The sequence below is a fragment of the Bos taurus genome, chromosome 10 (assembly GCF_002263795.3).
Source record: "Bos taurus isolate L1 Dominette 01449 registration number 42190680 breed Hereford chromosome 10, ARS-UCD2.0, whole genome shotgun sequence".
NCBI classification, from domain to species: domain Eukaryota; kingdom Metazoa; phylum Chordata; class Mammalia; order Artiodactyla; family Bovidae; genus Bos; species Bos taurus.
The window spans coordinates 76,686,679-76,711,705 of record NC_037337.1 but is presented as its reverse complement, the minus strand read 5'-3'; the positions used below and the strand labels follow the sequence as shown (position 1 = coordinate 76,711,705).

General features: G+C 40.1%; 1 protein-coding gene across 3 annotated transcripts; it reads right to left on the bottom strand.

Moving 5' to 3' along the window:
- Window positions 1–1,508: 1,508 nt before the first annotated feature.
- Window positions 1,509–24,233, bottom strand: PPP1R36 (protein phosphatase 1 regulatory subunit 36). 3 transcript variants are annotated; one of them, XM_059890891.1, is made up of 12 exons: window positions 24,123–24,233; window positions 23,500–23,564; window positions 15,980–21,298; window positions 15,813–15,899; window positions 14,841–14,938; window positions 14,675–14,741; window positions 12,677–12,775; window positions 7,520–7,654; window positions 3,072–3,114; window positions 2,565–2,743; window positions 2,284–2,475; window positions 1,509–1,759 (listed from the first exon to the last, which is right to left on the bottom strand). In XM_059890891.1, the coding sequence occupies exons 3-12, from the start codon at window positions 16,027–16,029 to the stop codon at window positions 1,576–1,578; spliced, it is 1,134 nt and encodes a 377-aa protein (XP_059746874.1). In that variant the 5' UTR covers window positions 16,030–21,298; window positions 23,500–23,564; window positions 24,123–24,233; the 3' UTR covers window positions 1,509–1,575. The 3 variants fall into 3 exon arrangements, with proteins under 3 accessions (XP_059746874.1, XP_015328753.1, XP_005212132.1); XM_015473267.3 differs by lacking the exon at window positions 15,980–21,298 and having other exon boundaries at window positions 23,896–24,233; XM_005212075.5 differs by lacking the exon at window positions 15,980–21,298.
- Between the last annotated feature and the right edge of the window lie 794 nt (window positions 24,234–25,027).

The following is a 25,027-nucleotide window of genomic DNA, read 5'->3' as shown; positions in this document are numbered from 1 at the left end:
CAGGAGCCAGGTAAGAATGATCTGGTATTCCTACTCTTTAAGAACCTTCCACACTCTGTTGTGATACATATAGTCAAAGGCTTTCGTGTAGTCAATGGAGCAGAAGTAAATGTTTTTGGGGGAATTCCCTTGCTTTCTCTATGATCCAACGAATGTTAGCAATTTGATCTCTGGTTCCTTTGCCTTTTCTAAACCCAGCTTGTACATTTGGAAGTTCTCCATTCAAGTACTACTGAAGTCTAGCTTGAAGGATGTTGAATATAACCTTACCAGCATGGGGCTTCCCTGGTAGCTCAGTCGGTAAAGAACCCACCAGCAATGCAGGAGACCCCAGTTCAATTTCTGGATTGGGAAGATCCCCTGGAGAAGCGATAGGCTACCCACTCCAGTATTCTTGGACTTCCCTTGTTGGCTCAGCTGGTAAAGAATCCACCTGCAATGCAGGAGACCTGGGTTCAATCCCTGGGTTGGGAAGATTCCTTGGAGAAGGGAAAGGCTACCCATTCCAGTATTCTGGCCTGGAGAATTCCATATACTGTACAGTTCATGGGGTGGCAAAGAGTTGGACACGACTGAGCGACTTTCACTTTCTTTCACTTTACTAGCATAGGAAGTGAACCCAGTTGTCTGGTGGTTTGGTGGTTCAGATGGTAAAGAATCTACCTCCAATGCAGGAGACCCAGGTTCGATTCCCAGGTTGGGAAGATCCCCTGAAGAAGGGAATGGCAAGTCACTCCAGCATTCTTGCCTGGAGAACTCCCTGGACAGGGAGCCTGGCAGGCTACAGTCCATGCGGTCACAAAGAGTTGGACATGACTAAGTGACTTTCACTTCTGAACATTTTTTAACACTGCCCTTCTTTAGAATTGGGAAGAAAACCGACATTTTCCATTCCTGCGGCCACTGCTGAGTTTTCTAAATTTGCTGACATATTGAGTGCAGCACTTTAACAGCATCATCTTTTAGTATTTTAAATAGCTCAGCTGGAATTCCATCACTTCCACTAGCTTTATTAGTAGTAATGCTTCCTAAGGCCCACTTGACTTCATACACCAGGATGTCTGGCTCTAGGTAAGTGACCACACCATCATGGTTATCTGGGTCATCAATACCTTTTTTGTACAGTTCTTCTGTGTATTCTTGCCATCTCTTCTTAACCTCTTCTACCTCTGTTAAGTCTTTACCATTTTTGTCCTTTATCATGCCCATCCTTGCATGAAATGTTCCTTTGATATCTAATTTTCTTAAAGCGATGTCTAGTCTTTCCCATTTTATTGTTTTCTTCTACTTCTTTGCATTGTTCATTGAGCAGTATAAAAAGGCAAATGTCCTAATACATTACTCTACACAGTCATGTAAAGCCAAGGAAGTAATAATTAACAAAGCAAACTATTAAATATAGGAAAATGAGTTTTTCAAAAGCTTCCTAGAATTCTTTAGTCTACTGTTGAACTTTTAGCAAAATAATTTGGATAAGTTTTAAAGTTTAATAATAAACACTAGTCATATAAAGTGATTAAGTCAAAGTAGTTTACTTCAAATATAAGAATTAACTACAGAAGTGGAATGTATAGATTATTTAGGGAATGTTGTTTGAGAGGACAGTGTTCTCATGACTAAGTCCAGTGTATCCTGAATCCTCATGTTATTTCTTTCTATCAGGGAAGACGGTTTCCCAGACTTCATGCTTTCTTCTGGATCAAGAGGGATAAGGGTATGCGGGTTGAACTGACATCGAGGCTCCCCCAAGATGCCAACTCTGTGGAAAGAATTATTGGTATAGATGAATCTTTGCTGAGGTCAAAGACTAAGGCATATGGTTGTGCTTTGTATGTGTATAAAGCTAAGACTGATAAACACACACACACACAGATTTATGCACCTATTTTTTTTTAAGCTTTCCCTATTTCTATGAACCACCAATGTAGTCTTAAATATGGGTCCAAAAACTTGACACCTAGCAAGATTTCGTACATTTCCCAAAGATTATTCTTCTAATGGGAAAACCTCAGTCTTACAAAGTCTGCTATTTACTTCACCAAATTAAAACTGTTTGAAGTCTAGTATAACTTTCTAGTTTTTTCTAGCCTAGATGCGTATACCAAGAGCTGATCTGGAAAGAAAACAGGTGGACAGGAGCCAGGGATGGTAGGAAGACTGTTTCCACCTTTGTTCAACTTTCTGGCAGAAGTGCTGTTTCTGAGACCCTGGCCCTCCTGGGTCCCAGCTACGAAGTGACACACAACACTCCGTCTCTCATTCCTCTCCCCCGGGGCCACTTACATTGGCATGTGCAAAGAGTCCAGAGTTTCCCTGGGTTCTTGCATCTGGGCTGGGAATTTCGTGCCTATTTGACGGTACTTTTTCTCAGAGACATTCTGAGCTTTTTCTCTGAGAGAGGGCAGCAGAGTGGACATGACTGGAGAGCGCATGTTAATGGCTTTCTTAATCGCTGGGCGTTTTGCCATCATTCTCCTGGCAGGGAGAAGCAGGGATGACATTTAGGTCACATGATCCTGTTTTCTAGCAATGTCCTTGAACTTAGGAGAGTCAAAAGGTCATACCTGAATTGTACAAAAGTCATGCGCTTCTTCTCCCCTCCTGACTCTTCATCCTCACGCTTCCTTCGAGGAATGTTGAACATGTTGGAACGAAAGAGCCTTCCTATTTCTTCCTCAATCTCTGTGAAGTGTTGACGTCGGAAGACAATCCAGGCTACGTATGTACAGAATGTATAAAAGGACTACGACAGAAGACAGACAAGAATCACAGTCCACAGCTATGCCATGACAAATGACACGGGAAACTCCCGTCTATGGAACACCGCTAAGGAGATGTAAACCAAGATGACCCAGTCTCTCCACATGCCTGAAGAGCTGTGGGAACTTTAACACGTACTCACTTTGGCAGGAGGAAAATCAGACCAAAGATTTAAGGAATGGCACACAGCTTATTAGTATCCTTTTTAGAAGATATTTACTAAAAACATGTGCCTGAAAAATAACTATTGGTTACTGCTATACTTCATATTTCATGTCAAAGAGCAGAGTCCCCAAAGGTAAGTGACTCACCTCAAAGAATTTCCAGTCTTTTTGTGTATCTGATATTTTTCCCCTGAAATAAAACAAATTACAACTATAGGTTGAAAGGAAGTCCAGTATTTCAGTGATCCAGGCAATCCTTTATCTTCAAAAGGCCTCTTTGCAGATTATTACCAATGGTCTCATAACTATTTACTCACATAAATGCTATCAAAAAGGCACTGTGAACGAGTGCCAATGTCTTTTTCTTCAACTTCCTAGGTTACCTAGATCAAAACCCCTAGTGTTTGCTTAATCAATATATCCTGTGAGAAACCATAATGGAAAAGAACATGAAAAATGATGTTTATGTGACTGAATCACTTTGTACAGCAGAAATTAACGCCACATTGTAAATTAACTACACTTTATTAAAAAAAATAAAGTGGGACTCATAAAAAAAGCTAAAATAAATTAATAGAAATTCAAGATATACATAATCAGTATAAATTCAGGATAAACAAGCCAGCGAGAAAATGTACTGTTCCAAATATATCTGGTAAAGTGTATGTTAAGGAGGTGAGGAGAGGTGAACAGTGGTGAAGAGGCAACACAAGGTGTTGGTAGGAATGGAAATAAAGAACTAGAGACTGAGTTTAAAATAAAGAAAAAAACATCTCAAACAGTGGTTATGGCTATCGGATGCAAAAAGAATCAGAAAGAAAACAGACACAGGTTGATAAGAGGGTAATCCAGTAGAAATATAATACAACCCACAAATGTGACTTAAAACCTTCTAGGAGTCACAGTAAAAAGAAACAGGTGATATTAATTTTAATAATATACTTATTTTACCCCCAAATATTATCATTTCAATATGTAATCAATATTTTAAATTATCAGTGAGTTATTTTATTCACTTTTAAACTTTTTGTACAGTGCATATTTTACACTTACAGCACATATTCATGTGGATCAGCCACATTCCAAGCACTCAATAGCCACAGGTGGTAAGTGGCTGCCATGCTGGTCAACAAAGAGGCCTTACATTCACCTGGGAGGGTGGAATCCAAAGGAAAGAGGGGGAAGCCAGGCTGTTGGTAAACTCAGAGACTGTCATGGTCTGTTATATGGTTTCTTTTTCCTTCCTGCTAAATGCGACTCTTAGCTCTAAACCAAATCATATTTTCAGTCAGTCCTGAAGGGGTGTAAAGCCTAGAGCCAGACATATGGGGTTCTGTGCTGGGGAGAGAAAAAAAAAACCTGTGTTCCCACTAGGCCCCCTGCTGCCTTTAGGTTTAAAAGATGGTCAAGGCCTGCTCTGTACAAGGGAAGAAAAATTTCAAAGGTATGTGCTTGGGGGAGGGAAAAGAGGCCTTGGTGCAAGTGACTGAAGATAAGGGTTGGGGAGAAGGACTTAAAGATGACTTAAGCACCTGACCTTCAAAGAAACCCCTTTGTCCCCATTCCCATCCCCACCGCCAGTCTCTTTGGTCATCGGTCAGGTGACAGCTGCACTGAGAGCAGAGGACGAGGGTATACCTTCCAGGGTAGAAGTGGGGTTGGAGCCAGAATTGGCCACAACCAAAGATCAGATCCAGTTCTATGGGCTTGTGCCATTTGGAGATTTTCTTATCTATCCCGGAAAACACAGAGCGCTTTTACTCAACAAGTTCATCAAAATTTTGCTGAAGATTTTGTAATATCAGGATTTCACAGATGTATTTAGAACAGAAAGACATGTCCTCCTACTTCTCAAGAATCATGAAAGCACCAAATTAACAGCCACTAAATTACTGGTTCTACTGAAATCTTTATCTCCAGAGATAAACAGTAGAAGGTGTTCTAGTCCAACATTAAGTATGCATACATTAGAAAGAAAAGTCAGAAAATACACAGGAGAATAGAAGCTTGTTCACAACAGGAAGAAGTTAAAGAATGATATGTTAAAATCAATTCATAACTCATAACTGGCAAAAATGTTGTCCTTGTCTTCTTGAAATAAAAACAACCAAAAAGAGCAATATAAACTTCATGCAAGGATACAATCAACACTCATGGCCAATTAACAACTTTTTCTGGTAAAGTCATGTTATAATCTGTTTTACTCAATATCCATTGTTCAGCAATTTGGCCTATATAAAATTTATTATGTGAATGGGGGTGGTGAGCTAAAAAACTGATTATTCTCCAAAGCAGGTGACATTGCCCACAATGGCAAAAAGACCAACATCTCCAGGAAATGTAATGAGGCAATCACTTGTAAACATGAGTTCTTTTAAAAGTTTGTATAAAAAAATACAATGTAATAAAAATGTACTTAAAAATGTTTTTTAGAGTATGTGTTTTTTTAACCTTGTTATAGATAGTGTGTCTTTCCCCTATCCTAATTCATATGTTGAAGCCCTTAAAACCCCTCCAAAGTGATGATAATTGGAGATGGGGCCTTTGGGAGATAATTGAGTTTAGATGAGGTCAAGAGGATGTGGCCCCATAATGGGATTAGTGTCCTTTTAAGAAGAGGAAAAGACAGTAGGGAGCTGTCTAGATTTGTTACATTTTCCCTTTCAACTCCAATTCCAGTCCCTACGGAATATTGTTCTTTACAGTATTGGACTTTACTTTCACCACCCGACACAGCCACAACTGAGTTTCTGCTTTGGCCTAGCTACTTTATTCTTGATAAATCTAGACAGTATATTAAAAAGCAGAGAAATCACTTTGCTGACAAAGGTCCGCATAGTCAAAGCTAGTTTTTCCAGTAGTCATGTACTGATATGAGAGTTGGACCATAAAAAAAGCTGAGCGCTGAAGAACTGATGTTTTTGAACTGCAGTGCTGGAGAACACTTTGGAGGGTTCCTTGGACAGCAAGGAGATCAAACTAGTCAATCCTAAAGAAAATCAACCCTGAATATTCCTTGGAAGGACTGTTGCTGAAGCTGAAGCTACAATACTTTGACCATCTGATGTGAAAAGCTGACTCATTGGAAAAGATCCTGATGCTGGGAAAGATTGAAGGCAAAAGGAGAAGAGGGCAGCAGAGAATGAGATGGTGAGATGGCATCATTGACTCAACGGACATGAATTTGAGCAAACTGGGAGATAGTGGAGGACAGAGAAACCTGGCGTGCTACAATCCATGAGGTAGCAAATAGTCAGACATCACTCAGTGACTGAACAACAACAACAAACCAGCGCAAATGAATAAATTTACTTATATAAAGATATTCAATGTAAAAACAGCAAGCAGAAAACTGAAACTACACAAGTGCACACAAGAGGAAAGGTGAAGCACACTGGTACCTTATGTAACAGAATAACCACAGTTGCTATTCAAAGTAGTAGGTGAGGTTATATAAGCAGAATACTAGAATAAGGTTCACAGAAAAAAAATGTGGAACACAAAAAAGTATATACAATACAAATATTGGTATTTTGAAAAATGTGGGGGAATGTGGGGAGAGAGAAATTATGAATTGGGTTCTTTGCCAATAAAGTTTAAAAAATTTTTTTAAGTCTGGCCATGACCAGAGACAGGTCTTGAGCTTGTTGTGAAATTAGTACTGTTGTGATGTTGTGAATGTTGGTAATGTTGTGAAATCAGAGAGGGAGATTTTAGGTTAAGAATTGCAATTTTCTCTCCTGTGATCCCAAACTTTCCTGTGATATGACAGTTTAAATTTTAAATTATATTAGTTATTATAAACTGTCGTCCTAAGGTAAAAAATTATATCCTTCCACAAACGGGGTCATTTTACTACTCCTACCTTACTCATACCCACAACTGTTTCTGAAAAGCAAGCAGCACAAGGGCAGAGGACACACCCAATACCCCTTCAACACTGGCCCATCACTCGGCTTCTCACCCAACGCAGCCAAGCAGCCCTCGTCTGGCAACAGGAAAGCAATATTTCATCAAGCTGATATCATTTGAGATTTTTTTTTTTTTTACTGTTCTTACTTTAATTTTTATTTGGAAGATAATTGCTTGATAATATTGTGTTGGTTTCTGCCATACAACATCGTGAATCAGCAGTAAGTATACATATGTCCCCTCTGTCTTGAACATCCCTCCTCATCCCTCCCCTCTAGGTCATCAGAGCACCAGGTTGAGCTCCCTGTGTATACTGCAACTTCCTACTAGCTCTCTACTTTACGTATGGTAATGTGTATGTTTAATCCTATTCAATCTGAGAGAAATTTAAACCCAAGTGGTAGCAGGCTGTTAAAACATCTGTCACACCTGAAACTAACACAGCATTGTAAATCAACTTTAATTGAAAGAAAGAAAAAAAAAATCAGCTGAGATTCTGGGGTTCTTCCTAGACTTACTTGGCTCTCTCCAACACTACATCACATGAGTTTGGGACAGTCTCAGTTGAGCCCACTTATTCTGTACAACAAAGAATAAGCCTTTCTCAAGGGTACCGAAAGTCAAAATTAAGGGTCATAAGGATGTGGATATACACACAAGTGAAGATCTAAATGGGTGCTTACTTTCCGCAGCTCATGTGATGCTTATCGGGCATTCCCAAGCCCAGGACGAGGACACAGTACTTCTGTGCCAAGTATTTCTGTGCTGCTTCTAACTTACTGATAATCATTTCCATTTCTTTCTTCTCTACAAGGCCTCTGAAAAGAAAAACAATAATCTGGATTAATTTCTTTTTTCTCTTCAAGGCCCCTGAAAAGAAAAACAATAATCTGGATTAATTTGGTAAATGTCTTTATCAACTAGTGAAAAGTCAGAAGTATAAACTATTTTGAAACAGAAGTGAGTCAACACATCTCATTTATCGTTTCTTTTTTTTTTTAATTTGAGCTGGGGCAGAGGAAGGTCCTCCAAGTCCTTTGACATTTATCATTGTAATCAGCATCTCAAGTTTATGCCAAATATTATTAATTTATTTATTTTTGGTTCGCTGAGTTTTCGGTGCTGAACACAGGCTTTCCCTAGTTGCAGAGGGTTACTCTTCCGTTCCAGTGTGAGGGCTTCTCATTGCAGTGGCTTACAGGCTCTATAGCCTGGGCTCAGTAGTGTGGCTCATGGGCTTAGTTGCTCTGCAGCCTGAGCGATCTTCCCAGATGAGGGATCAAACCTGTGTCCTCTGCATTGACAGGCGGATTCCTATCCAGTGTACCATCAGGGAAGTCCTGAGTATTCATTTTTTAAAGATTCTTTATATATTGTGCTATGTACTCTTGAGAGTCCTCAGTGTTCATTGGAAGAACTGAACTCTAATACTTTGCCCACCTGATGCGAAGAGCAGACTCATTTGAAAAGATCCTGATGCTGGGAAAGATTGAGGGCGGGAGGAGAATGGGTCGACAGAGGATGAGATGGTTGGGTGGCATCACGGACTCAATGGATATGAGTTTGAGTAAACTCCGGAAGTTGGTGATGGACAGGGAGGCCTGGCTTGCTGCAGTCCATGGGGTCGCAAAGGGTCGGACACGACTGAGTGACTGAACTGAAGTGATGTACCCTTAATTTTATACACAGCCAGTCCTAACTGAGAACAGCTCAACTAACAAATTCCCTATCCTAGTTTCTGAGGCAGTGAGCAGCCCACTTTCCTGCTGTTTTGCTATAACAGCCATGGATACTTTTTCCCACCTTAGCTTCCTGAGGGTTTTCCGACGTTACTACTACGTTTGGGGGCTCAATGTTTGAACTACTCAACGTTTGCCCAACCTCAGTTCTTTGTTTGCTAAAAAGGCACTAGTGAGGAACTACTCTGGGAACTTTGGCATCAATTACAATCACCTCCCTGCTTGCCTGTAAAACACAGCCCCATCCAATTGAATTGCAAATGTACTTTCTAAAAGACAATCTGTTTTTAGGTTACAGCATGTCTGAAGCCTAATTTTAGAAGCTTCGCAGTACAATATAGTAGGAAACAACATTGCCAACGATATATTCCAATGATTGCTACTGAAAAGCGAAGTGGCACTGTCTTGTTTCCTGCCCTTTTGTTTTCAGAAAGATTTAAACCAGATGAAACGCACTTCAAACAACAGGAACAGCATACCGCCCCTTCTGTTGTTAACCACTAGACTAACCACAGGAGGATAAGCTGTGGGGAAAGGGAGTGGGTTTAAGGATAATATAGATGTCTCCAAGCACAAAACTTTATCACACGTGGTGAGAAGGCCTGTGAATTATCAGAATAACATGAGCTTCTGCAATAGATAAAAGGTTCCAACTTTAAATGCCCAAATATCATATAACCCAACACATACTCTCCCACGAGCACCCCAATGACCATCACTGTTTCCGGCCTCCCTGTTTCCTTCAGAAGCACCACCTTCAGCCTTCACCTCTACTTTGCCAGATCTGCCAATAGTTAATCTCTCCTTTTGCTGCTGAAAACAAAGCAAACCAAACAATAAAGAAGAAATGGTTTGAAATGTTTAGGCAAATGGTTCTCAAGTCTTAATAAGTGTAAAAAATGTCACCTGGGGTAATTGCTACCCGTCCAAATTCCCAATGCCAACTCCTCTTTCAGATTTTGGTTTCATTAAGTCTGGGTAGAGCCTGGCATTTAAAACAAACCCAGGTATAATCCTCTGGAAAAAATTTTGGTAATAATTTCAAGTGCCACACAATTGGTCATAAGTTTTGATTCAACAATCTCTCCTGGAAATTTCTTTTTAAAAAAATCATCCAAAGTTAGGGGAGAAATGTAATACATGAAGATATCAATGCAATTATTTATGTCTATCAGAAAACCTGGAGACTCCAAAAATATATAAAATAGAGGGATAATAGGAATAGTAATACAGGCTATAGTAACACAGGCAGTTACTGTTTAAGGACTTGACAAGGATCTAACATATGAGTCCCTGTGGGATTTAAGCCAGGTACCAAAGTCTGTCCTGTTATCACTATACTACATTGCTTCTTAACAGGCAGATCTATAAGTCACTAACATACAGTGGCTTGATGGAACATTATGCCACCATTAAAAATTATAATTATGAAGCTTGTAACAACTTGAAAATACTCATGATGTTTAAAACTGCATACATAATTGAAACTTTGTTTGGAAGCTATGGAAAATCCATGGACAGAGGAGCCTGGTAGGCTGCAGTCCATGGGGTCGCTAAGAGTCGGACACGACTGAGCAACTTCACTTTCACTTTTCTCTTTCATGCATTGAAGGAAATGGCAACCCACTCCAGTGTTCTTGCCTGGAGAATCCCAGGGACGGCAGAGCCTGGTGGGCTGCCGTCTATGGGGCACGACTGAAGCGACTTAGCAGCATTAGCATTGGAAGCTATAAGTCCTAATTACAAATGGATAACCATCTGACTAGTAAGGGATGAGAGCATACCCCACAGACATGGACTGTAGAGTTAAAGATACGTGTGTTCTAGTCTCAGCTCCACCACTAACTTGGCAGGTAACCTCCAGCCAGCTATTTAAACTCTCTGAGCCTTAGCTTCATCATCTGTAAAATGGGGATAAGACTTCTTCTTCTGGAATGAGGTCTTTTAGTCATCTAAGATCATCAAAGTGTATTTTTGATATCTTTTTATATCTCTTCCCGCTCTCCTCTCACAGGTTATAGGCTTTCCTTCCAAGTGCCAACCACTAGGTTAGGATAAAATGCATTATCTTATCTAATCTGGACAATAACTGAAAGTGAGTGCTACTATTATCTCTATGTTAGACCTCATTATTTTGACTGAAATTAATTTTTAAGTTATGCCCAGATATCTCAATTTAATTTGTTTCTATTATAATAAATAAACCAATCAACTAATGGAGACTTGAAAATGAAGTCATGCTGTTTTAGAATCACACCACAGAACCATTACTTTTAAGGCTTGAATTTTTCAGTCATTCTGTAACTGATTCCTTCTATGAAAATATACAAATATCACTGAAAAAAAAGTGAGTGTTAGTCACTCAGTTGTGTCTGACTCTTTGTAGCCCCATGGACTGTAGCCCCCCCAGACTCCTTTGTCCATGAATTCTTCAGGCAACAATACTGGAGTGGGCAGCCATTCCTTTCTCCAGGGGATCTTCCCAACCCAGGGATTGAACTCAGGTCTCCTGCACTGCAGGCAGATTCTTTATCATCTGAGCCACAGGGAACCCCCAACCAAATATTACTGGGTAATTTTAGTACATTTCAAAAATAACTAAGAAACCTTTCTTCTCTGTTATCTATTCTTATAGATTAAGAACTGAAACAATGTCTCTGGCTTGAGTAGCAATAACCTGCAGAATTTGAAAACACTATACAAAATAAAAGCTAATATGCTACCAAAGTCTAATAAATATTCTCTTTGGAAACAGTAAGACTCCTCAAAGTTTCTGAGCCCACAGCTGGCTTGAGCCCCTCTGCTACCATAGAAACACTTCATGATCTCTGGCTGCTCTGGTGGATGTTGCATATTATAATGGCTTTACTGGAGTAGCAATGTTTGAATTATTTATTTGGTTCCTTAGAAAACTGCTATCCCAATACATTCATCTGTCCACAAAATGTTTCTCAGGCTGCTTGTTTATGTGCAAGGATTTTGCATTTTGAAAACATTCCACAGCAACAAACTGATGACTCTTATCCGGCATTCCTAAGAGCTAAATCATTGGGTTGGTTCCACATGTACTGGGGAAGGCACTGGGAAAGTCTCATGGCTTGCAAAGGTCACCATGCCTGAGAGGCATTGTTCCGCTTGGGACGCTGAGTTCCCAGATTCTTGCCCTGTATAGCTCTGAGCCACCTCCACCTAAAGTGATTAAATTCTTCATATGTAGCCTATGAAATCTTGTTTTCTTCTGTGATGTGGAATATCATTTGGGTCATACCTATTAATTTTTTTTAATTCTTAGTTTTTTAAAATTAGATGCTTACAAACCCTTTAGCAAGAACTTTGTAGGCATGAAAAACAGAAATAATATCTACATCCACATTGTTCAATATGGCTGTGAGCCACATGTAGCTGCTAAGCACTTTGAGCAGCTAGTGCTCACCTATTCCTCAATTCCTCTGAATTGAGGAATATTATAAAATAGACCTTATTTCAAAAACTTGCTAAATAAAAGTAAAGTATTTTATTAATAACTTCCTAACATTGACTACAAGTTGGAATGACAATATTTTTGAGTCATTGGATTAAATGAAATACCTTGTTAAAATTAATTTCACCTCTATCTTTTTGCAATTTAAAAACATAGCTATCAGAAAAGTTTAAATTACATACATAGCTCTCAAAAGTTGAGCATACTCTTCTATTGGGCATTGCTGGTCTATATTATTTGGAATATTTCATTAACAGAATACCCATCTGAAGTATTCAGTGAGCATTAAAACTGGAGAACTCCTCCCTGTAAAATGTTTAATAATAATACACATTTTATTTTTTATCTTATACGAGAAACATTAAATAAACATTTTATCTTAATAATCCAAGATTTCTCAATTTCCATCATCTCTTTAGCCTACACAAAATTTAGTTCTAATACTGGCAGTGATAAAGCTTTAAAATGCACTATGGGGAATTTCCTTGTGGTCCAGTGGTTAGGACTGGTGTTTTCACTGCCAGGGCCCTGGGTTCAATCCCTGGTGGGGAACTAACATCCTGGAAGCCCTGAGGCTCAGCCAGAAATAAATAAATCAATTTTTAAAAAATTCTACTTACACCATATAGCTTTTGGGTTTCTTTTCCTGTGAGATTTTTTCCAAGTAATAATATAAGTAGTACAACAATGCCATAAGGAAATTGTCAAGATTCTTATTCCTATGAGAAGATTAAAAGAAAATAATGACAACGTATTTCAATCATGAAGCTAGTCATAAAAAAAATACATGGGCACACAACACAAGAATAAGTAGAAACACATGTCAGCATACCCATCACACAACTAGTTTACATTTAAAATTCTACCTACTATAACTGTTGAAGATATAAGAAATCTGACTTTTGTAAACAAAACTTTTTAGGAGGTCACAATTCAATTACAATTTTGCTTATCAGTTAGTTTTCATTTTTTAAAAGTTTTTATACTATAGGTAACTTTGTTGTTCAAAAAATGTACACAAATGTACGAGGTAAAAAGGCTCTCCCCTCACTCTTTTGTCACCATCCCACTCCATAATGGTACCCTCTGTTAAGAGTTTGGCATGAATCCATCCTAACCTTTCTAGAGCACAGACAATCACATATAAGGTCCTCCCCTACCAACATACATACATATGCATGAATATATGCCTTAATTTTTTTGGTAACAAATGGGACAATGCTGTATACACAAGTCTTTGCAACTTGCTTCTGTCACTTATCTGTGTAGGCTGGACCTCTTTCCATGATACCATGTATAGATTTTTCTCATTTTTTTAAACAGCTGGATAAAGTATTCTGTGGCTCATAATTTAACTAATCCTGTACTGATGGATATTTAGGTTTTTTAAAAATATTATAGACATTGCTGCAGTACTCATTCTCATAGCCACATTTTTGAGTAACTTTCTAGAAGTGAAAATGCTAGGACACAGAATATCTGTACATTAAAGTTTCATAAGTTTTGCTCTCCAAAAAGACTGTATTGATTTACAGTCCTACATCATTTGTTTTAAAACTAAAAGCCTTTGTTTTCTTTCCAAATATTCTTACAACAATTTTTGCTGCTTCCTTTCTAGCCCCAGATGGAAATGTTTACTGTGGCATGCTTTCCTTAAACATACCTTGAGAGCAAGATGAAGATGAGCAGTGCAGACTTTTTTTCCCACGATATTAATAATTACCTGTCCTAGGCTGGGTTCTCTCAGAAACTTGCCATGAGACAGATGTGAGAGTAAGTAGTTTACTTGGAAGTGATCAGAGTAAACATCAGTAAGGGAGCAGAGAGGTGAGACAGAAAAGGGGTGCTAACAAGTTCATTATCACTGTGTAGTTCGGTCCCATGGGGGACTCTGGGAGGCAGTATAGAAAACTCAAAGTTATCCTGACAGGTGGAAGGTGGGCTATTTACCTGCCAACTCTCCCTCCAGCCCATCACTGACTGGAGGCTGCTTCTGGGACGCTGACTCCCTAGTGCCCCAAGCTTACCCTGTAGTCTGGCTGAGTGTGCTCCTGCCATAGAATAAAGCATCAGGCAGAGACTCTCAGATGTTTTCCATAAATGGTGTTCGCTGAAGGCTGAGGGAATCTGAGGGCGCTCCCACAGTTCAGGATACGCATCTTCCACTGAGCGGTCGCAAGTGCAGCTGTCACGTGGAGCACCTTCCACGAACAGCCACCTGTGACAGCAGGACTTCCAAACTTGTATCTGAGGAAACTGACCCTTAGGAAGGACAAGAAGCTCTGCCAGAGTCACACACCTAGTACTTGGGGCTACCAGACACAATTAGTGGAGAACACTGCTCTTCAGTAAGTGAGCATACCCTTTAACTAACATACACACAGTGCATACTCATTGGAACTCTGACAATATGCTCTCCATACTCCTTGACCTCATTTTGGGCTCCTGTGACCTGACTTTTTCTCCCTGTGGTCTCAGTTTTTGAAACAGAATCCTGAGAGGATGGCTAGCACAGAGCCAGCTCTTTCTCCTAAACTCAGATTTTTCATCATTTATCAGATGGAATGACTTCAAAATAAAAGATAAAGGATCTAAAATGTCTCACAAGCATTACATACCTCATAAATGTTGTAAAGGAACAGATACGCGGCATCTCAGTATCTTGTAGCAAAAGCAAAGCCACAACTGAAGGGAGAGAAGATGGACAGTTGAAAGAGGGACAAAGTGCTGCGTTAGAGGCTGACACCAGGGAACACATGTAAGGATGATGACACAGTTACTCACATTTAGCATCATGGAGTGTAACGTTGCCCTGCTGACTCCGTTTCTCTAAGCCTCTGGGTGACTTATCGTCTCTTAGGGCAAACCTTTTATCTGTCAACCTGTTAGGGGATATGACAGTCTGTAGTGGTGCTTTAAAAATTTTTTAAAAAATTTTTTGCTATTCTGGGTCCTTGTTGCTGCAGGGGTTTTCTGGTTGCACAGAGCAGGGGCTACTCTCTAGTTGCAGCGAGCAGGTTTCTCACCGCCACGGCTTCTTTTGTTGGGGACCACAGGCTAGGGCATGTGGGCTTCAGCGGTTGCAGCACATGGGCTCAGTAGATATGGCTCCCAGGCTCTAGAACACAGGCTCAAAAGCTGTGGCACACGGGCCGAGTTGCTCCACAGCATACAGGATCTTCCCAGATCAGGGATGGAACACGAATCTCCTGCACAGCAGGTGGATTCTTTACCACTGAATCCCTAGGGAAGCCCTTTAGTAGTACTTTGAAAGGTTTTAGTTGTATTTAATATATCCTGAGGCACAGAAAGTATTTGCTATAAAGTAAGAAGACCCTGAGTGTTATACGTGGGATTCATGTAATGTAGGATCATTTTGGAATATATTTTATTAAACATTTTTATACTATGCTAGGGATAGGAGGAATGCATACTGCCTGACATAAAATGAAAATACCAATTTCACCCAAAATAGAATATTTAGCTCATGTGTTTTTGGCATATCTATCATTTTCAATTCTTTTTAAAAGTATAAGAAGCTGAAAATTCATTTGTAGCCAAATTATCACAAGAATACACTATTGGGATGACTAGCTCCCATCATAATTGTGAAATAGTGCATCTTCTTTCCTTGATGCGTATTTGCATTTCAACTTAAGATGATGGGAGTGATATTTTCTTAAGAGTTTGTAGAGGCTTAAGCCATTCTGCTAAGAGGCGCTATTAGCAACACTGCCATGGTGGTAGTTAAGCTACCTGTCTGAAGCTGGACCATCAATTTCAACAAAGTGAACTGCTTTGCCTTTCTTTCCTCTTTCCTTGAATTCCACTGCAGGTGTAAAACTGTAAAAGAAATGAGAAAATTAGGAACTTAATCTTTTCTTGGGAGAAACTAATCAGAGCATTGCCACAGCTTATGGAACCTTAGGACTGATACGTATTGTGAGTGTCCTGGAGAGAATTGGAGGCACATCCACACTTAATCCATGTATTCACAGGCGGAACCACCACCTAGGAAAAGATGAAAAGATCGGACTTTGTATTCAGCATCTACATATCACTAGCCCCCAGAATACCACCATAAACAAATCATTTCATCTGGAAATCCAGCTGTAACTTCACAAGAAATAGAAGGCTTGTGATCGATTTGGAAGGATTTTTTTGATTTACTGAGTACTTGTTAGATGCAAAGTGCTTTGAAGTATGATCTCATTCAATCCTCACAGCAACTCTATGAGTAAAATATTGCTACTGTCACAATTTTTCCATTATGAGAAAGACTGAAGTTTAGAAAGAGATTAAGTAAACTGACCAAGATCACTTAGCAAGTGCCAGAGCCAGAACCGGGGCCAGTTCTCTAGCTACAGAGCCATGTGCTTATCCACCAGGCAGTCCTGCCTCCCAAGCAGGACTCAGTTGTCATCTCTGTGGACTCTTCTAAAAGCCTGATTATCTCTAAGGTTTCAGGACCCTTTACTTAACTCAGGATTTCTTAGATTCTTTAGCTTGTGTACAAGCATTATTGACCAGTAATGGGCCTAACAAACAATGGACCACAATTAAGCAACAATAAATATATACTGAGGCCATACTCTGTGTCAGGCATTGCTGTAATATCAAAAATAAGTGTTGTCTGACAAGAGTGTCCACTTTCACTACTATTATTCAACATAGTTCTGGAAGTCCTAGCTACAGCAATCAGAGAAGAAAAAGAAATAAAAGGAATCCAGATCGGAAAAGAAGAAGTAAAGCTCTCACTGTTTGCAGATGACATGATACTGTACATAGAAAACCCTAAAGATAGTATCAGAAAATTACTTGAGCTAATCAGTGATTTTAGCAAAGTTGCAGGATACAAAATCAATACACAGAAATCATTTGCATTTCTATATAATAACAATTAAAAATCAGAAACAGAAATTAAGGAATCAATCCCATTCACCATTGCAACAGAAAGAATTAAATATCTAGGAATAAACTTACCTAAGGAGACAAAAGAATTGTACACAGAAAATTATAAGACATGGATGAAAGAAATCAAAGATGACATAAACAGATGGAGAGATATTCCATGTTCCTGGCTAGGAAGACTCAATATTGTAAAAATGACTATACTACCAAATGCAATCTACAGATTCAATGTGATCCTTATCAAATTACCAATGGCATTTTTCACAGAACTAGAACAAAAAATTTCACAATTCATATGGAAACACAAAAGACCCCAAATAGCCAAAGCAGTCTGGAGAAAGAAGAATGGAGCTGGAAGAATCAACTTTCCTGACTTCAGGTTACACCACAAAGCTACAGTCATCCAGACAGTATGGTACTGGCACACAGACAGAAATATAGACCAAAGGAACAAGATAGAAAGCCCAGAAATAAACCTATGCACCTACGGGTACCTTATTTTTGACAAAGGAGGCAAGAACATACAATGGGGTAAAGACAGCCTCTTCGATAAATGATGCTGGGGAAACTGGACAGCTACATGTAAAAGAATGAAATTAGAACACTTTCTAACATCATACACAAAGATAAACTCAAAATGGATTAAAGACCTAAATGTAAGACCAGAAACTATAAAACTCTTAGAGGAAAACATAGGCAGAACACTCGATGACATAAATCAAAGCAAGATCTTCTATGACCCACCTCCTAGAATAATGGAAGTAAAAGCGAAAGTAAATAAGTGGGACCTGGTTAAAGTTATAAGCTTTTGCACAGCAAAGGAAACTATAAGCAAGGTGAAAAGACAGCCCTCAGAATGGGAGAAAATAATAGCAAATGACACAACTGACAAAGGATTAATTTCCAAAATATACAAGCAGCTCATACAACTCAATGCCAGAAAAGCAAACAACCCAATCAAAAAGTGGGAAAAAGACCTAAACAGACATTTCTCCAAAGAAGACATACAAATGGCTAACAAAAACATGAAAAGATGCTCAACATTGCTCATAATCAGAGAAATGCAAATCAAAACCACAATGAGATATCACCTTACACTGGTCAGAATGGCCATCATCAAAAAGTCTACAAACAATAAATGCTGAAAAGGGTGTGGAGAAAAAGGAATGCTCTTGCACTGTTGGTGGGAATGTAAATTGATACAGCCACTATGGAAGACAGTATGGAGATTCCTTAAAAAACTAGAAATAAAACCACCATATGACCCAGCAATCCCACTCCTAGGCATATACTTTGAGGAAACCAAAACTGAAAAAGATACATGTATCCCATTGTTCATTGCAGCACTATTTACAATAGCTAGAACATGGAAGCAACCTAGATGTCCATCAACAGATGAATGGACAAAGAAGTTGTGGTATATATACACAATGGAATATTACTCAGCCATAAAAAAGGACACATTTAAGTCAGTTCTGATGAGGTGGATGAACCTAGAACCTATTATATAGAGTGACGTGAGTCAGAAAGAGAAAGATAAATATTGTATTCTAACACACATACACAGAATCTAGAAAAATGGTACTGAAAAATTTATTTATAGGGCAGTAGTGGAGAAACATAGAGAATAGACTTACAGACATGGGGAGAGGGGAGAAGAGGGTGAGATGTATGGAAAGAGTAACATGGAAACTTACGTTATCATGTGTAAAATAGATAGCCAATGGGAATTTGCTGTATGGCTCAGGAAACTCAAACAGGGGCTCTGTATCAACCAAGAGAGGTGGGATGGGGTGGGAGATGGGAGGGAGGTTCAAAAGGGAGGGGGTATATGTATACCTATGGCTGATTCATGTTGAGGTTTCACAGAAAACAACAAAATTCTGTAAAGCAATTATCCTTCAATTAAAAAAATAAATTAAAAAAAACCCATTCTCTGATTACAGTCAAGGCACAGATTCTCAGGATTATTAGGAAATACTTAATAGGAAAACAAAAAAAAAGTGTTTTAAAGACCAGTAGGATGAGGTTCCTGCCTTATAAAGAGTGCATTTTATAAGAGAATTGTGGTGTCTACCAAATACATTAGTTTAGCAGCCACTGTGGATTATGATGTTTATTTTTCTGCCTGAAATAATGCCACACTGGTAACATGACCTAGAAGTTTAATCTCTGCCCACAGTTACAGGTCTCTTTGTTAAGTGTAGATATAGTAGACAGCAGCACTTGTGCCCAGACTTTAATCATTCTCTAAGCATGCACATACACTCTTATCATCTCCTTGTCAACATACGTTTTGAAACTTCCTTTACATTTTTTCTGGCATTGGTTGCCCACAAAGTCGTAATTTTAGAGAAATACCTGCCATGGGAATAATAAAGTTAATCAGTTTGGTACTTTCTTCTTCCAGTTTTTGCCAACATCCTGGCAATATTCAGATTGAAAACTAGGTTAGAATCTAAAAGCATGTATATACTTTTAGATATGTCACCTCAAGGGAATGATTTTTTTCTTTTTTTTTTCAGAACATCGACACTAAGTTGGTTAGTGGATGACTCCTGAACTTTTCATTCTTTCTTTTCTCTTCTTATCACTGGTCTCCATGGATTGGGTATTTAGGGGGAGGGTGTGCTGAAACACTGAGGGAATGGTGAGAAAAAAAGAAGTGAAAGGATACCAAATGGTGATAGTGGCCATCTCCAGAGATGGGGATCGGATAGGACAGAGAGGCGGTACGGTGATGAAGGGAGCTATCTTCCCCAGCTGTATGCTTTTGTATTATTTGAAGTTTTTTTTTTTGTAATAAAAAGAATTTGTGTCGTGTGCGTGCTGTTATGTATGACTCTTTGTGACCCTTTGGACTGTAGCCTTTTAAGCTCCTCTGTCCATGGGATTTCCCAGGCAAGAATACTGAAGTAGACTGCCATTTCCTCCTCCAAGAATAAAAAGAATGTATTGATATATTACCTGCATACCTTAAAAAATGTTGATAGAGGTATAGAGAAAGAAACAGTATGTGGTCAGTACATTCTATTGACAGACCATTTAGATAGTCTTTAACAAGATGGTCAATTCCTCTAAACATTCAGACATTTTCTAACAGCTCTGTGAAATCCATTCTGCTTGCTGGATATCTAATGTGCAGCATTGATATTAATATAACCACCTTAAACAAGAACACTAAGCTGTTTTCAGTTTTCCCTTGGACCATCAAAGTGTTTGGGGCACTTATAAGCCATTGGCTGTTAACTCTCCCCCCAGGCTAAAGAAATTTCAGGTCACCAGCCCTTTCCATGGTTTCTCTTCTCTAGAAGATGAGAGAATACAGAAACACCCAATCTCAGTTAATGTCAAATGAAACTGCTTCTCTCCTAACCTTGTTTCAGATCTATCCCTACAATTCAACATTTCTTCCCCTGTTAGTTTCCCTGAGTTAAACTGGAGATGAGAGAGCCTTATGGTAAGGAAAAGGACACATTTGGGATCTTACAGATCAGGTCTGTGAACTAAGTCAAGTGAACTTAGAATTATAAAGTCATAAGATCATAGAATTTGGGGTTAGAGGACATCAAAAAGATCATCCAGTAGATGGGATGTCATTTTACTGATGGAGAACTAAGGCTCAGAGAGGCTGACCATGTCTCAGCATTTGAAACTTGTGGCAGTGCATGCCCTTAGCCAACAGTCTGACATTTACTGCTAAACCTTCATCTTTATTTTTATGACCTCTGGACATGTAACACCTTCCCACACTTGTCTGAGTGGCTTTTAACTTGACTAAAGTCATCCTCTGGTTCAGATGGTGAGATGGATTCCTCCTTGTGAGTGTCCTGCCATAGCTCTGAAAGCAGCCTATGCTCACAGTGCTTTTGGAATCACTAAGAAGCAGCACTAGTAAAAATTGAAAATTGTCCCTTAAATTGCACCTCTGATTGGCTCCCAAACCACATTCTGACCTAGATCTATACTTTCTTCCAATCTTCATAGTCCCCCCTTCAATCTGGCAACCTATTTAGACCACGTTGTGTTGATGTGCTTTCCTGATATTTCTAGAACAATCATGTCATTTTTCCTTTGCCCTGAAACAAATGAGAAAAAACAGTCATATTTTCTCCTAGAACTCATCACTAAGATGCAGAGGGTTGGACCACTCTTGGCTTCCACACCATTAGAGCTCTTCAGGGGTTACTAGAGTCTTTTCTTAAGCTATGTTGAAAAATAAGTCCAAGGCTTCTGGAGGTGTAGTTTCCTGTGCGTCCTCAGGGGAGTCCATGACCTTAGCAAAGACTCAGACAGGGGCTGATTCTCTCTCAGCTGGAAGAAGAAGGCACCTGAAACATGAAACAATAGAACTACAGACACTGTCAGAGAGATGCATGTCTTGTGGGCCAACTCACCTGTGAATAAAGGTATTCCTTTCTGTAAGAGATCCTTTGATGCGGACCATTTTAAAAGTCTTTATTGAATTTTTAAAAATATTGCTTCTGTTTTATGTTTGGATTTTTGGCCCTGAGGCATGTGGTATCTTAGCTCCCTGACCCGGGATTGAACCCATGCTCCTGCATTGGAAGGTGAAGTCTTAACCACTGGACAGCCAGGGAAGTCTTCACGGTATTCCCTCTTTAACAAATAAGAAAGAAATGGACATGCAAGCTGATGAACTATGCAATGCCCTCATTAACTCCTCAGAAGCCATTATTATTTAATTTTCTGAATAAGGGAACTTACAATTAACAAGGCTAAGTAACTTGACAAATTATGACCACCAAATTAGTAGCAGAACCAGGATTTGAACCCAGGTCTCCCTCCAAACCACTCTCCATGGTCTTTTTCTTAAGAAATAATGACCATCCTTTCCCTGCCCATTACTGTGTCATTTCATGCATGGAGGTAATGGGTATACTGCTATATTCTGATACAGTTATCCTCCTCAGGGTATAATCTGCAAAGGTCAGACACTCTGCCTGTGACTAGGGCACTACTTCTCTGAAAGGTAAGAGTCCCAGTGTCATTCATCCAGGAAAGATTCCAGGAACTGCAAGATGGGGGAGAGGAAAAGGGGTCATCTTCTCTTGACCTGAATCTGAGAGTACCTAGATGTCTGTGAACTCCTGTTGGCTAGTGGGTGTAAAAGGTGACCTACCTACCCTAGGTGGAGGGAGACCAAAACCATGGAAGAAATCTCCAAGGTCTTAAATTGATGTGCTAGAACTTGAACACTCCTGAGATCAAGCTGTTAGTTTGCAAAGCAGATTATCTGGGTACATGATACTCCAAATTCCCTCCTACAGCCCCCATGTCCTCAGTACAGTATGCACTTGTTCAGTAAACATTTGGTGAGTGCCTACTCTGTGAAATTCTGGAGATGGTTTCAGGGATGTGAAGATGACTAAGACAGTTCCTGCCACTGAGGGCTTACAGTCTATTGGAGGGAGATACTGTTTAAAGTGGAAAGGATTTTGGCATCAGATAAATCTTGGTTCGAAATGTCAGTTCTGCTGTTCTGGCTGTGTGACTTTGGCTTAATTGCTTAATCTCCCTGAGCCATGTTTCTTCATCTATGTAGTGGAGAGGAGATATTAACACTCACTTTTCAAGGCTGTTTTAAGAATCAGAAAAATATGCAAGTATCTGGGACATAACAGGTGCATAGTAGATGGTGGCTAGTCTTGTTAGTTTAGCAAAACACTTTTAACAGAGTCAATATTTTCCCAGTGGAGAATTAAAACGTTCTAATCTTCCCTAGTAGCTCAGTTGGTAAAGAATCTGCCTGCAATGCAGGAGAACCTGGTTCAATTCCTGGGTAGGGAAGATCTGCTGGAGAAGGGATAGGCTACCCACTCCAGTATTCTTGGGCTTCCCTTGTGACTCAGCTGGTAAAGAATCCACCTGAAATGTGGGAAACCTGGGTTTGATCCTTGGATTGGGAAGATAAGATCCCTGGAGAAGGGAAAGGCTACCCACTCCAGTATTCTAGCCTGGGTCACAAAGAGTCAGACGTGACTCTCACTTTCTTTCTTTCCTCTAATCTAATAATTTTACCTTGTAAAATTTACTGTCTATTGCAGCAGGTATAACATGGTTTCGTTAATGTAAAACTCTATTTCTATAACTCAAAAAAGCAATTTTATAAAGTAATTAATAATAGAGTGTTAACCAAGTAGACCTAGATTTAAAACATCTTAGTCACCTCTGAGCTGTGTGATATGGCCAAGTCTGTTAGCTTTCCTCAAACTTCTTAGCCCTTTGACATCAGTTTCTTCATATGTAAAAGTGGATTAACATGCAGCTGTTTCAAAGGGTTGATAAACTGATTAGCACAGTTTCTGGTACATAGGAAGCAGCTGATAAATGTCATCAGAAAGTGATATCTGGAAGGCTGCCAAAATAGTTCTCTCTAGATGGTGAGATTTCAGGAGACATTCATTTTATTCTTTGTACTCTTCTGTATTGCTTGAATTTTTTTTTTTTTACACAAACACATGTAATTTCCCTAAAAGCTATAATATAATAAAATTTTGTTAAAATTTACCTTCTGAATTCAAGTGTTTTGGTTTCATCTTTCCAGTACCACGTCCCTAATCGCAATCCCAATTGCTGTAAAATGAAATGATTGCAGCAAAAATAATTAAATGTTCAATTTAAAATCAACATGTCATAATGAACTTTTAACAGTAATTCTCACTAGTTGCTCTTTAACGCTATAGAGCCTTAAACTTTACTACAGGTTCGCACTCTCCAAGGCTGAGCAGCTACCAGCTCAGAGCCTTTCCTCTCCGGGGATCCCAGCCGGACCGAGGAGGACTGCTTCCTCCGAGGGTTTCTTATTTTGCAGACAACCCATCAGAGGTGGTGAGGTGGAATTTTCCTACATCTGGATATCAGCGTGGGGAGCCGGAATTCAATTCTGACCGTTTGCTGAACACACCTCCATCATCTGGTTTTCGCAGACCACTTTGCCCAGGTCTCGTCGAGTGCGAATCGCCCCAGGCTACGGCGGCGCCGCCCGGGGAGCGCGGAGGGCAAGGCCGCGGCTGAGGCAGTGTAGGCGCCGCGGCCCAGCCACCGAGCCCCGTCGCGCGCCGGAGGTGGGCGGGGGCCGCGGGGTCGTCCTTCCACCCGCCGCGGGGTGGGGTCGGCCGAAGCTGCACTTACATCCGACTGGGCAGACTGCGCGTACAACCGCCGCCGCCTCGAATAAAGCTCCGGAACAGGACTCATGGTCTCCCGTGGGCCGCTTCAGAGCGTCGCCTGGAAACCGTGACTGGGGGCGGGGCCGAGGCTGGGGGCGGGACCCTGCTTCCTACGCCACTGCGGCTGGTGGCCGTAGCTCCCGCCTCTGCCGACACCCCGGGCTGCGGTGGCGCGCTGGCCTCTCACTGCGAAGCTGCCCGAGGGTTTCTTGCTTAGGGGTCAGTTCTTCGTGCCTTCCCACCGAGAAGCCAGCCACGTCACTGGCTTTGTTTTTAATTAGAAAAACTAGATTCAGTTCCATAGGGAAACTCCCTTTGTTCCCAAGTTTGATAGCACGAAATGAAGTTTAAATCCAGGTTGGAGAAACAAAAAAAATCCGGACTAGGACTAAATTGATTGGGGCGGGGTGTGGGGTGGGGTGGCGTGGCGTGGCGTGGCGTGAGTGGCGCAACCGTGGAAATCAAGGTTTTTGATGTGGAAGTCGTTTGAAGATACCCAAATGATCGGTGTTTGAGGATTCTTAAGGAGTAATGTATGTAAAGCATCACCCTGAATTAAAGTACTGAGAATTAGTGTTGCTGAAAGCAAAGAACCTTGGTTTGTGTCAGTGGGTATTCAACGGTGTCTCTCATTTGTGTACAACTCTTTTGCAACCCCCCATGGACTGTAACCCATTATGCTCCTCTATCCATGGCATTTCCCAGGCAAGAATACTGGAGTAGGTAACCATTTCCTTCCCGAGGGGATGGAACCCCCTCTCTCTTGCTTTGGCAAGTGGATTCTTAACCACTGAGCAACCTGGGGAAGTCCACGTTCAACTTCATTTCTGCATTTACTTTTCAAACCATGTGTCTTGTAATTTCTTC